The sequence below is a fragment of the Callorhinus ursinus genome, unplaced genomic scaffold (assembly GCF_003265705.2).
Source record: "Callorhinus ursinus isolate GAN/ISIS: 27379988/994484 unplaced genomic scaffold, GSC_fseal_2.0 scaffold12, whole genome shotgun sequence".
NCBI lineage: Eukaryota > Metazoa > Chordata > Mammalia > Carnivora > Otariidae > Callorhinus > Callorhinus ursinus.
The window spans coordinates 40,833,921-40,847,806 of record NW_027397074.1 but is presented as its reverse complement, the minus strand read 5'-3'; the positions used below and the strand labels follow the sequence as shown (position 1 = coordinate 40,847,806).

Below are 13,886 nucleotides of genomic sequence, written 5' to 3'. Positions count from 1 at the left end.
TTCTCACCTACGAGACTGACAAAAATATAAAAGTTTGATAACAGACTCTGTTGCTGAGATTTTTCATACCTTATTGGTGAGACTACAAAATGGTACAACCCCTAAAATTACAGATGGGTTTACCCATTGGTCTAGCAATCTCTTTTTTTTTAAAAGAATTTTTTTTTTTTTAAGATTTTATTTATTGGTGAGAGAGAGCGAGCGCGAGAGAGCGATAGAGAACAAGCAGTGGGGAGGGGCAGAGGGAGAGAAAGAGAAGCAGGCTCCCCGCCGAGCAGGGAGCCCAACGTGGGACTCAGTCTCCGGACCCCGGGATCATGACCTGAGCTGAAGGCAGACGCTTAACCGACTGAGCCACCGAGGCACCTCTAGCACTCTTGTAGGAATCTTCCTTCAGTTTCTCTTGATCATGTATGGAGAAGACATATGTTCAAGAGTATGTAGTGTGGCATTTTTATAATAAAAAAATGTAGGAATAACCTATGCAATCGGCAGAACAGGACAAACAGTGGGGTAGCCACATGGTGGAGTATTATGCAGCTGCAAAGATGAATGTACTAACATGGAAAGATCTCCAGGATATATTGTTACATGACAAAAAGTAACATACAAAACAGTGTGCAGACTCCTTTGAACTTCTATTTGTATAAAGAAACACCAAGGTGAGATACCTACAGGGGAGAGCCATGGAAAGAGTAGGTAGGACCTGGGTAGGAATGGGATTTCTCAGTGTGTATTTTTTTACACTGTTTAGATATTTGAGCCATGTAATGTGTTATGTATTCAAACATAATAAGATAAAAGAAACCTCTAACTTTAACTTCACAGGAATAAACGGCGTTTCTTGATTGAATAAGCCTGATTCAATTAACCTATAAACCAGTAGCCACTGGCATTAACTCTTCTAAAGCAAACTACCCTGTCAAGAAGGCAAATTGGCTGTATCTGATGGTAGATGGAAAAAAATTAAAAATTAATTTAGGAGTTCCCTTTCTTTATCCTCTAATTCCTCTGGGGAGGATTAGCATCATTACAAAGGCTTTGCCATCCACAGCAGATGGGTTTTGTTGTTTTTTAATGGCAAGTCTGTCTTCTTCAGAAATTTGTTTAATCTGAAGGGAAGTTAGTGATGTCCCTCTCAGGTAGTCCCAGAAAAGAATAGAAACCATAAAAACAGAGATTCTGGGGCGCCTGGGTGGCTCAGTTGGTTAAGCGACCGCCTTCAGCTCAGGTCATGATCCCAGAGTCCCAGGATCAAGTCCCACATCGAGTCTGCTTCTCCCTTTCCTGCCCCTCCCCCTGCTTGTGCTCGCTCGCTCTCTCAAATAAAATCTTAGAGAGAGAGAGATTCTGCTACCAATGGCACGCTGAGGCAGGTTCTGCTGTGGTTCTTCTCTTGGACAAGCAGGATGGCTTTCCACAGGTCCTTGGGGAGACCTTATTTTGTGAAAGAGGTTCTTTCCCTGTGTTGCGCAAAATAAATCTTGCACGCTCTCCTACATACACTTTCAGCAGGTACTGTCTTACCATCTCCCACCATCCTGCTTCCTCCTGAATTCCCTTTCTTGGTAACTGGCATCTCATTGGCCAGCCCACACCTGAGATACCTGGAGGCCATCCTAGGGAGTCTCTTTCAACACCGCTCTCACATCCAACCAGAGTTTTGGGGAAACCACCAAATCATCTTTTCTATCCTTATGCATGTGACATAGTTCAGTATAACCATTTGTTGTTCATCTCTAATCTTGTTCCCTTCCAGCTGATTTCCTGTTTTGCTTCCAGAACATCTTGCTAAGTGACCGCTTTGATTGCATCATTCCCTATACAGCCCCTCCCTCTGAAGGCTCTTGCTGCCCAGGGCCCAGCAGGGGAGGCACTGCATGGCCTGGCCCGAGGCTTCCGCATCCCTGTCCTTTGCCCTTCCCCACTCTAGAAACAAAGCAGGAACCAGTCTCAGAGCTTGGAAAAGCGAGGAAGTGGCAATGGGCCTATTAACACAAAATGATGTCTCGTGGACCATCACGAGCTTGCCAGTCACAAATCTTGCCAGGCACGATCTTCCCCACCCTTCCACCACGCCCTGCACATGCTGGGCTTTTATAAAAGCTGCTCTTCTGCTGGAGCACCCCCAGGGTCCTCCTGCGCCGGCTTACTTCTGCTTAGCCCACAAAAGGCAGCTTGGTTGCTGCCTACTTTAGGAAGACTTCTCTGACCCTATGCTTCTTTCCAGTTGGATTTAGATGCCCTTTTCTTGGTTCATTTCTTGTAACAATCTGTGTCAATACCTAGCATAAAACCTAATTGTTTATTTCTCTATCTGGACACCTAACTAGTAGCTCATTAAGGAGAGAGCCTACTTTATATATTTACTGGAGTAGAGTTGACACACTATGTTTTTTGGTTTTTGCTTTTAATTTTTATTTAAGTTTTTTAACATACAGTGTTATATTGGTTTCAGAGTAGAATTCAGTGATTCACCACTTACATACAGCACACAGTGCTCATCACAGCAAATGTCCTCCATCGCTCAGCTAGCCCATCCTTCACTCACCTCCCTCTGTCAACCCTCAGTTTGTTCTCTGTCTTTAAGAGTCTCCTATGGTTTGTATCCCTCTCTCCTTTTTTTTCCCCCATCCCCTATGTTCCTGTTTTGTTTCTTAAATTCCACATATGAATGAAATCATATGGTATTTGTCTTTCTCTGACTGACTTATCTCACTTAGCATAATACACTCTAGCTCCATCCATGTTGCTGCAATGGCAAGATTTCTTTCTTTTTGATGGCTGAGTAAAATTCCTGTGTGTGTGTGTGTGTACACCACATTTTCTTTATCCATTCATCAGTCGATGGACATTTGGACTCTCTCCATAGTTTGGCTATTGTTGATAACGCTGCTATAAACATTGGGGTGCGTGTACACCTTCGAATCTGTATTTTTGTATTCTTTTGGTAAATAACTAGTAGTGCAATTGCTGCATCGTAGGGTAGTTCTATTTTTAACTTTTTGAGGAACTCCATACTGTTCTCCAGTTTGCATTCCCACCAACAGTGCAAGAGCGTTCTCCTTTCTTCGCATCCTCACTAACATCTGTTGTTTCCTGTGTTGTCAATTTTAGCCTTTCTGACAGGTGTGAGGTGGTATCTCATCATGGTTTTGATTTGTATTTCCCCGATGCTGAGTGATGTTGAGCTGCTTCTTATGTGTCAGCCATCTGGATGTCTTCTTTGGAAAAGTGTCTATTCATGTCTTCTGCCCATTTCTTAACTAGATTATTTGTTTTTTGGGGTGTTGAATTTAATAAGTTCTTTATAGATTTTGGATACTAACCGTTTATCAGATATGTTGTTTGCAAATATCTTCTCCCATTCCGTAGGCTGCCTTTTAGTTTTGTTGACTATTTCCTTCACTGTGCAGAAGCTTTTTATCTTGATGAAATCCCAATTGTTCATTTTTGCTTTTGATTCCCTTGCCTTTGAAGATGTGTCTGGTAAGAAGGTGCTGTGGCCGAGGTCATAGAGGTTGCGGCCTGTGTTCTCCTTTAGGATTTTGATGGTTTCCAGTCTCACGTTTAGGTCTTTCATCCATTTTGAATTTGTTTTTGTGTGTGGTGTAAGGCAGTGGTCCAGTTTCATTCTTCTGCATGTGGCTGTCTGGTTTTCCCATCACCAATAATTGAAGAGACTGTCTTTTTTCCATTGGATATTCTTTACTGGTTTGTTGATTAGTTGACCATAGCGTTGTGGGTCCATTTCTGGGTTTTCTATTCTTTTCCATTGATCTGTGTGCCTGTTTTTGAGTTGACACACGTTACATTAGTTTCAGCTCTACAGCATAGTGATCTGATAACTCTGTACCTACGCTCACCACAAGCATGGCTACCACCTGTCACCATACAAGGCTCTCACAGTACCGTTGACTATATTCCCTATGCCATGCCTTTCATCCCTGTGACTTATCCCATAACTGGAAGCCTGTGCCATCCACTCCCCTTCACCCATCCCCCTACCCCACCTCTCTGGCAACCATCAGTTCTTTGTATTTATTTATCTGTTTCTACTTTTGTTTGTTCATTCATTTTATATATTTTTTTCAATTCCATATATTAGGGAAATCCTATGATATTTGTCTTTGCCTGACTTCACTTAGCATAATACCCTCTAGGTCCATCCATGTTGTTGCAAATGGCAAGATTTCATTCTCTTTTATGGCTGAGTAATATTCCATTGTGTATATATACCACTTCTTTATCTGTTCATCTGTCGGATACATGGGTTGCTTCCATGTCTTGGCTATTGTAAACGATGCTGCCATAGACATAGGGGTGCATATATCTTTTCAAATTAGTGTTTTGTTTTTTAAGATTATTTATTTGAGAGAGCGAGAATGAGAGAAAGAGAGCACATGAGGGGGGGAGGGTCAGAGGGAGAAGCAGACTCCCCGCTGAGCAGGGAGCCTGATGTGGGACCCAATCCCGGACTCCAGGGTCATGACCTGAGCTGAAGGCAGTCGCCTAACCAACTGAGCCAACCAGGCGCCCCAGTGTTTTGTTTTCTTTTGGTAAGTATCCAGTAGTGGGTTTACTGATTGTTCAGTATTTCTATTTTTAATTTTTTGAGGAACCTCCATACTGTTTTCCACAAAGGCTATGCCAATTTGTATTCCCACCAACAGTGCATGGGGGTTTCTTTTTCTCCACATCCTCATCAACACTTATTATTTCTTGTCTTTTTGATTCTAGCCATTCTGACTGGTGTGAGGTGGTATCTCATAGTTTTGATTTGCATTTACCTAATGAGGAATGATGTTGAGCATCTTTTCATGTGTTTGTTGGCTATCTGTATAGAGATGACTTTTTCTATCAGTATCCTAAGTGCTTAAACACAGCACCAATGTATAGTAGGTACTTAAGGATAACTAATGATTTATGTAAATGTTTTGATAAATGAATGAGTGCTCCATCACATGTAAGAAACTTAGTATAGTGAGAGATGCTTTAGAGATGAGAATTTGAGCATACATAGTTTTCCTTCTTTACAGTTCACTGTTGATCAGAAAGGAACTTTTTAGGGGTGCCTGGGTGCCTCAGTCATTCAAGCAGCTGACTCTTGGTTTCAGCTCAGGTCATGATCTTGAGGTCGTGGGATTGAGCCCTGTATTGGGTTCTGTCCTTGGTGTGCAGTCTGCTTCAGATTCTCTCTCCCTTTCCCTCCCCATCTGCCCCTCCCTCTGCTTGCACACACAAGCGCTCTCTCTCAAATAAGAAAGGAACTTTTTATGTTTTAGAATCCCTTCCTTAAATGTTTATTCTTATTGTTAATATACAAGAATAGTAATCTAAGAAAAGGCACGTTAGAGAAGAACTAGTGATAAGTAAGACAAACATTTTCTGATGTCCTAGAGGAGGTTCATGTTAAAGTAAGTTGGTTGTGTCTGTTGGCCATTTGTACATCTTCTTTGGAGAGATGTCTGTTCATTTCTTTCCATTTCTTGACTGGATTATTTGTTTTTTGGATGTTGAGTTTGATAAGTTCTTTGTAGATTTTGGTTATTCGTCCTTTATCTGATAAGACATGTGCAAATATCTTCTTCCATTTGGTAGGTTGTCTTTTGGTTTTCTCGACTGTTTCCTTTGCTATGCAAAAGCTTTTTATCTTGATGAAATCCCTCCCAGTGGTTCATTTTTGCTTTAGTTTCCCTTGCCTTTGAAGACCTGTCTAGCAAGAAGTTGCTACGGCCAAGGTCAAAGAGGTTGCTGCCTGTGTTCTCCTGTTCTCCTCTAGGATTTTGATGGATTCCTGTCTCACATTTAGGTCTTTCATCCATTTTGAGTCTATTTTTGTGTGTGGTGAAGAGTGGTCCAGTTTCATTCTTCATGTGGCTGTCCAATTTTCCCAACACCATTTGTTGAAGAGACTGTCTTTTTTCCATTGCATATTCTTTCCTGCTTTGTCAAAGATTAGTTGACCATAGGGCGCCTGGGTGGCTCAGTCGTTAAGCATCTGCCTTCAGCTCAGGTCATGATCCCAGGGTCCTGGGATTGAGTCCCACATTGGGCTCCCTACTTGGCGGGAAGCCTGCTTCTCCCTCTCCCACTCCCCCCATTTGTGTTCCCACTCTTGCTGTGTCTCTCTGTCTCTGTCAAATAAATAAATAAAATCTTAAAAAAAAAAAAGTTTAGTTGACCATAGAGTTGAGGGTCCATTTCTGGGCTCTCTATTCTGTTCCATTGATCTATGTGTCTGTTTTTGTGCCAGTACCGTACTGCCTTGATGATGACAGCTTTGTAATAGAGCTTAAAGTCCGGAATTGTGATGCCACCAGCTTTGGTTTTCTTTTTCAACATTCCTTTGGCTAGTCAGGTCTTTTCTGGTTCCATACAAATTTTAGAATTATTTGTTCCAGCTCTTTGAAAAATGTTGATGATATTTTGATAGGGATTGCATTGGATGTGTAGATTGCTTTGGGTATCATAGACATTTTAACAGTATTTGTTTTTAAAATGCTTAACATCACTTCGCATCAGGGAAATACAAATCAAAACCACAGTGAGATACCACCTCACACCAGTCAGAATGGCTAAAATTAACAAAGTCAGGAAACAACTTTGTTTCGTCCTCTGCGAGGATGCGGAGAAAGGGGGATTCTCTTACACTGCTTGTGGTAGTGCAAACTTGTATAGCCACTCTGGAAAACAGTATGGAGGTTTGTCAAAGAGTTAAAAATAGAACTACCCAGGGCACCTGGGTGGCTCAGTTGGTTAAGCCACTGCCTTTGGCTCAGGTCATGATCCCGGAGTCCTGGGATCGAGTCCCACATCAGGCTTCTGGCTCAGTGGGGAGCCTGCTTCTCCCTCTGACCCTCTCCCCTCTCATGCTGTTTCTCTCTCTGTCTGTCTCAAATAAATAAATAAAATATTAAAAAAAAAATAGAACTACCCTACAACCCAGCAACTGCACTACTAGGCATTTACCCCAAAGGTTACAAACATAGTGAGTCAAAGGGGCACCTGCACGCCAATGTTTATAGCAGCAATGTCCACAATAGCCAAAACGTGGAAAGAGCCCAGATGTCCTTCAACAGATGAATGGGTAAAGAAGATGTAGTATATATACACAATGGAATATTACTCAGCCATCAAAAAATATGATACCTTAGCATTTGCAGTGACGTGGATAGAACTAGACGGTATTATGCTAAGTGAAATCAGTCAGTCAGAGAAAGACGATTATGATGATTTCACTCATATATGGAATTTAAGAGACAAAACAGAGGATCTTAAGGGAAGGGAGGGAAAACTGAATGTGAAGTCATTAGAGAGGGAGACAAACCAGAAGAGACTCTTAACTATGGGAAACAAACTGAGGGTTGCTGGAGGGGAGGTAGGTGGAGGGATGGGGTAACTGGGTGATGGACATTAAGGAGGGCACGTGATGTAATGAGCACTGGGTGTTATATAAGACTGATGAATCACTGACCTCTACCTCTGAAGCCAATAATACACTATATGCTAAGTAATTGAATTTAAATAGATAAATAAAAATTAAAAAATAAACAAAAACAAACAAAAAAATAAAGCAAGTGGGTTGAACTAGTTAATGTCTAAGACTACTCCCACCTCTCAAACTGTGTTTTTATATCTCTATGACTGCCAGACACCAGGGTACAAATACAAATAAAACACATTTCTTGTCCATTAGCTGCAACCTTTGACCATGGATAATTTAAAAAAAAAATTTTATTTCACTTGTGCTTTTTTTTGAGTAATGACTATATATGTGTGTGCTTGTGTGTTTGCACATATGTATATATTCGTGTGTGTGTATGTAGGCTAGGTGCAGTTTATATATTGTGAATTGTTTATAACCTTTGCCCATATTTCTATTACTGTGTTTTAAAGACAATTTGTGAAAGATTTTTTTATATATTAAGTATTCTAGTTCTTCGTTATAAATATTATAAGTTTTTTCTCAATTTGCCATTTGTCTTCCTAAAGGCCTTTCTCATCCTACAGTTGAACAAATATTTATCTGTATTTTTTTTTCTAGTACTTTTTTGGTTTCATTTTTTTTCCTCAAAAAAACCTTTTAATCCATTGAGAATTTGCTCTTGCGTACAGCATGAGATAGGAATCTGGCTTTAGCTAGTTCTTCAGTATTTTATATCTTCCAGTGTGTTTCTTCTTTTTCCCTACAGCTGAGGAGTGACTAGTCTTCATTTCTGGATTAAAAAGTAATAGTTACTTTTGCATTTGAATAGGGGAAATCATACAGTGTGGAGAAAAAGCACATTGCCCTTTAAGGAAGTGGTCATATCTTTGTATGTTACAAATTAGGGTAGTCAGTAGGTGGGTCAACAAATATTCTCAGGTCTCTACCTGTTAGATACATGGTACAATTGTATTTCCTGACCATTCTGGCTGGCTGAGGCCATATGATTACTGTGACAAATTGTGAGTGGACTTGATGTGTGTGAATTTTGGGCCAGAGCATTTAATTGCTGGTGTGAGACTTTCCAGAACTCTTTCATGTTGGATGGTGGCTGCCCTTTCAGTCTGGATCCTTGAATGACTATGATGAGAAAAACTCTCCTGTCCTCCTCTGCCAGACAGACTGTGACCAATAAATATACCTTTTTTGGTATAAGCCACTAATATTTGGGGGTTATTTGTGTCTGAAGCTTAACTTAATCTATCTAGACTTACATACTCTCAGTATTTCAATTTGATTTCTTTGTCATCAGCTGAACCCACACTAGAGGGTTTTCTAAGGAAAAGGTATTCTTTCATGTGTAGTGATTGACACAAAGGAAAAATAAGGCACTTTTAGAAAAAAAATAAATGAAATAATAACTTCTTATTTAATTTGGGGGTAAATATTTTGTTTTTTTATTCAGGTAATTTGGAGCTCTCATAATGTTTGCCAAAGCAACAAGGAATTTTCTTAAAGAAGTTGATGCCGGAGGTAACCTGACTGCAGTATCAAACTTGAATGACTCTGATAAGTTACAACTTCTGAGTCTGGTGACCAAAAAAAAGAGATTCTGGTGCTGGCAGAGACCCAAGTACCAGTTTTTATCTGTCACCCTTGGAGATGTACTCAGAGAAGACCAATTTCTGAGTCCAGGTAGGTTTCTTTGGGTATAGTCTACAGTTAGTCCCAGAAAAGACGATTCATCTTCTAGGTACATGCTGTCTTGAGTGATTGATTGTAAGGTGAGACCTTACCATGAATTCTGTTTCTTTGCACACACTCTTAAAGACATATCCTTTTTTTTTTTTTTTAAGATTTTATTTATTTTGGGGGGTAGGGGCAGAGAGAGAGAGAGGAAGAGAGAGAATCTCAAGCAGACTCTCTGCTGAGCATGGTGCCCAAGGTGAGTCTCGATTCCACAGTCCTGAAATCATGACCTGAGCTGAAATCAAGAGTCCAACGCTGAGCCACACAGGTGCCTCAAGGCATATCCTTTTCTTAAATGAACAAAATTCTACAGGCCAGACATGAGAAGTTATAGCTTAATTAAAAAAAATAACATTGCAGTTTTGAGTACAAAAGTAAGACATGCCCATTTTAAGTGTTGTGGCCACTCAGCATAGGTAGGGTGGATCTACCACCCAAAATCTGGTTTAGTGTTGCGGTTGATGATGCCACATAGCCATCAGGAGGGTGTGAAAAGTTTTATTACTCAAATAAGGAAGCTTTCTGGGGAGAGCAGGGCAGGCTTTCAAGCTGGTCCAGAAATAGCTAGAGTTTTCTCTAGGTAAAGAAAGAAAATTTCTATCTGTGTAGCACTTTGTACAACCTAGGACTGTTCCTTTTATCAGAAAATGACATTGTTCTGGCCTAAGCCCAGTGGATAGAGTGAGCACTTGCTATGTGCCTGGCTCTGTGTTATATGATTTACATACATCATCTTGTAACAGAATTCATCAGGAAGGTATTCTCTCCAGATTACATCTGAGAAAACCGAGGTTCAGGGAGATGAATGTTAACAAATTCTTATAGGTAGGAATATTAGAATAGTGACTAAGATCTTGAGCTCTTAACAAGTGCTCTATGCTACTTCCCAAAACATTTCCGAAAGTGTTTGTATTCCACAAGATATAAATGGGAAAAGGCTTTGGATTGAGGGCATTTTCACAGTTGTCTCATTTTTGGTGGTGGTGACAGAGATGATTCTCTATTTTGTAAATTGCAAAGATAGTGATTGATGATTAATTCTTATTAACCCTTGCTGAGGAATGGTTTTCTTGACTGAAGTGAAGGAAATACAGGTGTTGGGGGCAGTGGGTGGATGGAAAGAAGCCCTTCAGACTATAGGCAGATTTGAATCCCTTAGAAGTACAACCAGGAGCTCAGGAGAGCCTGGGGTCAGGGAAATGGAAAAAGCCCAGTGTGAAGTTCTTAAGAGGCCCTAAATGTAGCTATATCAAATGACAGTGACTGACACTATTTTTATGGTGGTATTTGGTTGGATTAAAAATGAGAGCAGTAGAAATCTGGAGATAAGAGAAGGCTGGCAATTCAGAAATGAGATCATCAGGTATTTATCTTCAGTGTCCAGATAAGAAGGACAGATCTTAAAGGCAATATGATAGTCCCCTGGATGTGACCAGATGAGGAACGTAGTAATTCCCAGAGGACTTGATTGAAGCTGGAATACCTGGTGGGGGGTGGCACCTTCCTAAGTCTGGGAAGCCAGAAAGTAAGGGTGGAGAGTCTGGAGCTTGTGTATCCCAGGATGGTGTTTGAGAGAGAGAGAGAGAGAGAGAGAGAGAGAGAGAGAGAGGAGAGAGGGCAGGCATGCCCACTGACTTTATCAGGAGTAGAGATAAGGTATTGTATGATAAGGAATTAAATGGCCGGGTAGGGGTCAATATAAACAGGTGAGCATGGGGTGCCTGGGTGGCTCAGTCAGTGAAGCATCAGACTCTTGATTTCAGCTCAGGTCAGGATCTCAAGGTGGTGAGATCCAGCCCCATGTTGAGCCCTGTGCTGGGGATGGAGCCTGCTTAAGATTCTCTCTCCCTCTGCATCTCCCTCCCTCCACCCACGCTCTCTCTCTAAAAAAAAAAAATAAAAAATAAAAAAAATAATAAACAGGTAAGTACGGGAAAGGAAATTTTTTCATGGAGATGGTAATGAAGGCCAAGGGAATGTTCTCCAGGACTGGTGGGTGGGAAGGGAAGATGCCCAAGCTCCATGTGGCTGACCTGCCAGATACGGAGTGAGGCAGACCACTCGAACATGGGTCATGAGCAGAGCTGCTATTTTCACTCTGTTTAGGTGTCATCCTCATGAAGTCCCTTTACAGTCTTCACCCTGAAAAAGCACATACTGAAAATATTCTATTTAAAAAAATTAAAAAGATGTAATTTATCTGGATAGTGGTTAAACGGATGCTTGCTTTAAAGTTTATTTACTTATTTATTTTTAAGTAATCTCTACACCCAATGTGGGGCTAAAACTCACAACCCTGAGATCAAGAGTTGTGTCCTCTTCCGACTGAGCCAGCCATGGGCCCCAGGAGGCTTTCTTTAAAATTATTTGTTAAACTGTCCTGATACTTTTGGTGCACCTGTCTACATATGTATATATTGGAATTGAAAGACAAAAAACCAAGAGCACCAAGTAGAGCCCCTGGCCACGAGTCCTGTCATGCTCTCAGTCAGTACCTCAGTGGGCCAGCTCCACTTTCTTTAGAACATACACAGAGCGTGGCTGCCGGCTCTCCATTTTGAGTGTGAACTTCATGTTTCCCGTGGATTTCCACAGGATTGGGAAGGTAGGTGGCCTAAGGCAGCCAGGTGGCCATATCATCATCAGACGCCTTTGCATGTCTCATTCTGTCCAGTGGTCGTGGAGTCAGACTTTGTGAAATATGAGAGCAAGTTTCAAAACCACATGAGTGGGACCATCGAGACGGCGCTAGGGAACGTCAAGCTGAATGTTGGAGGCAAAGGACTGGTGGAAAGTCAGTCTTCTTTTGGAAACCTGAGGAAGCAGGAGGTGGACCTGCAGCAGCTCATCAGAGACTCCACTGAGAGGTAATGAGAATTCTGTTTGGCATTTTGGATTTTGGCATGTATCACCTTTAAAGGTCATTCAGTTGCACCTTTGTAAAAAGGGCAACAGATGGGAACTTTGCCCAAAAGCAAATATGATTGAATGTTGTGCTGAAACTTTATAGAGCTCGTACTTTAGCCTGGAATTTCTTGATTGTTCTTAGCTTGAGTGGGGAGACGTATTTTTCTTTTTTTGATTGAGGTGTAATTGACATATAATGTATTAGTTTCAGGTGCACAACATAATTTGTTATTTGTCCCTATTGCAAGATGATCACCACAGTAAGTTTAGTTAGCATCTATCACCATACATAGTTGCAAATATGTTTTTTCTTGGGATGAGAACTTTTAAAATTTATTCTCTCGGCAACTTTCAAACATGAAATACAGTATTATTAACTATAGTCAGTGTACTGTACATTACATCCCTAGGACTTATTTCATAACGGGAAGTTTTTACCTTTTGGTCTTTACCCATTCATGTACCCCTACCCTCCACTCTGGCAACCACTAATCTGGTCTCTGAATCCATGAGCTCGTTTGTTTGTTTTGATTCCATATATAAGTGAGATTGGGCTCTTTCTGTCTTTCTCTGTGTGACTTATTTCACTTAGCATAATCCCCTCAAGCTCCATCCATGTTGTCCCAAATGGCAAGATTTCCTTCTTTTATGTGGCTGAATAATATTCCATTGTATATGCATTAAATTAGGTTCCTGACCCAATTCCAGCAGTGTCTGAGAATTCAACTCCCTGATGATACTGTCTACGTAAAGATAGTATCAGATTCACAGGGTAAGGGCTCAGTCCTAAAAAGACTGTCCTCAGCCCTTACTCTGTGTCAGATGCCAGCAGCAAGCCCAGGCTGTTCCTTGTGCTTCTGACTACGGGCGCCACAGATTGGAGGTTCCCACGACCCCCTCCTTGGATTTCAGATGCCCTTTACAAGTCCAGGTTGTTAACTGTACTTCTGACCAACTGACTAAAAATCAGATTCCCGTGATCCCCTCCTTGAGTTCAATTAATTTGAAATATGAAACATTTTACATGGTAGATCACTGTTTTATTATAAAAGGATATAACTCAGGAACAGCCAGGTGGAGGAGATGCATGGGGCAGGGTATGGGCCTCCTGCTTTCTCCAGGTCACCACTCTTTCCAAATCTTCATGTGTTCACCAATCCAGAAGCTCTCTGAACCCTGTCTTTTTGGGTTTTTATGGAGGCTTTATCACATAGTCGCAATTGATTAAATCATCACGGACCATTGGTGATTGATTCAACCTCCAGCCCCTCTTCCTTCCCTAGAGGTTGGGGAGGAAATACTGAAAGTTAAAACCTTCTAATTACCTGGTTGGCTCCCAGGACAACAGCCCCCATCTTTAGGTTACCTAAGGGCTTTCCAAAAGTCACCTCATTAACATAACAAAAGACACCTTTATTGCTCTTATCACAGGAAATTCCAAGGGTCAGAAGTTCCATGCCAAGAACTGGGTTGAAGACCAAATATATATTTCTTACTATAAGTCACAATATAACATATATACACCATATTTCTTTATCCATTCATCTATCTGTGGACACTTAGATTGTGTCTATATTTTGGTTATTCTAAATAATGCTGCAGTGAACATGGGGGTGCAAATCTTTTTGAGTAAATGTTTAAATACTTTGCATAAATACCCAGAAGTGAAATTTCTGGATCATATGGTAGTTCTATTTTAATTTTTTGAGGAACCTTTATACTGTTTTCCTTAGTGGTTGCACCAATTTATAATTCCACCAACAGAGCCAAGGGTCCCCATTTTCCCACATCCTCTCCAATT

The 13,886-nt window shown here is 41.0% G+C and overlaps 1 protein-coding gene across 7 annotated transcripts in view; it reads left to right on the top strand.

The window, feature by feature from the left end:
• Positions 1-13,886, top strand: part of GSDME (gasdermin E) — a 124,146-nt gene that overhangs the window by 28,518 nt on the left and 81,742 nt on the right. For all 7 annotated transcript variants that reach the window (XR_012380249.1, XR_012380250.1, XM_073898982.1 and 4 more), the window contains exons 2-3: positions 8,895-9,124; positions 11,853-12,045. Coding sequence is in view for 5 of the 7 variants with exons in the window: in XM_073898982.1 (XP_073755083.1) it covers positions 8,914-9,124; positions 11,853-12,045 (404 nt within the window). In the remaining 2 variants the exon portion in view is untranslated. The remainder of the gene's footprint in view (positions 1-8,894; positions 9,125-11,852; positions 12,046-13,886) is intronic.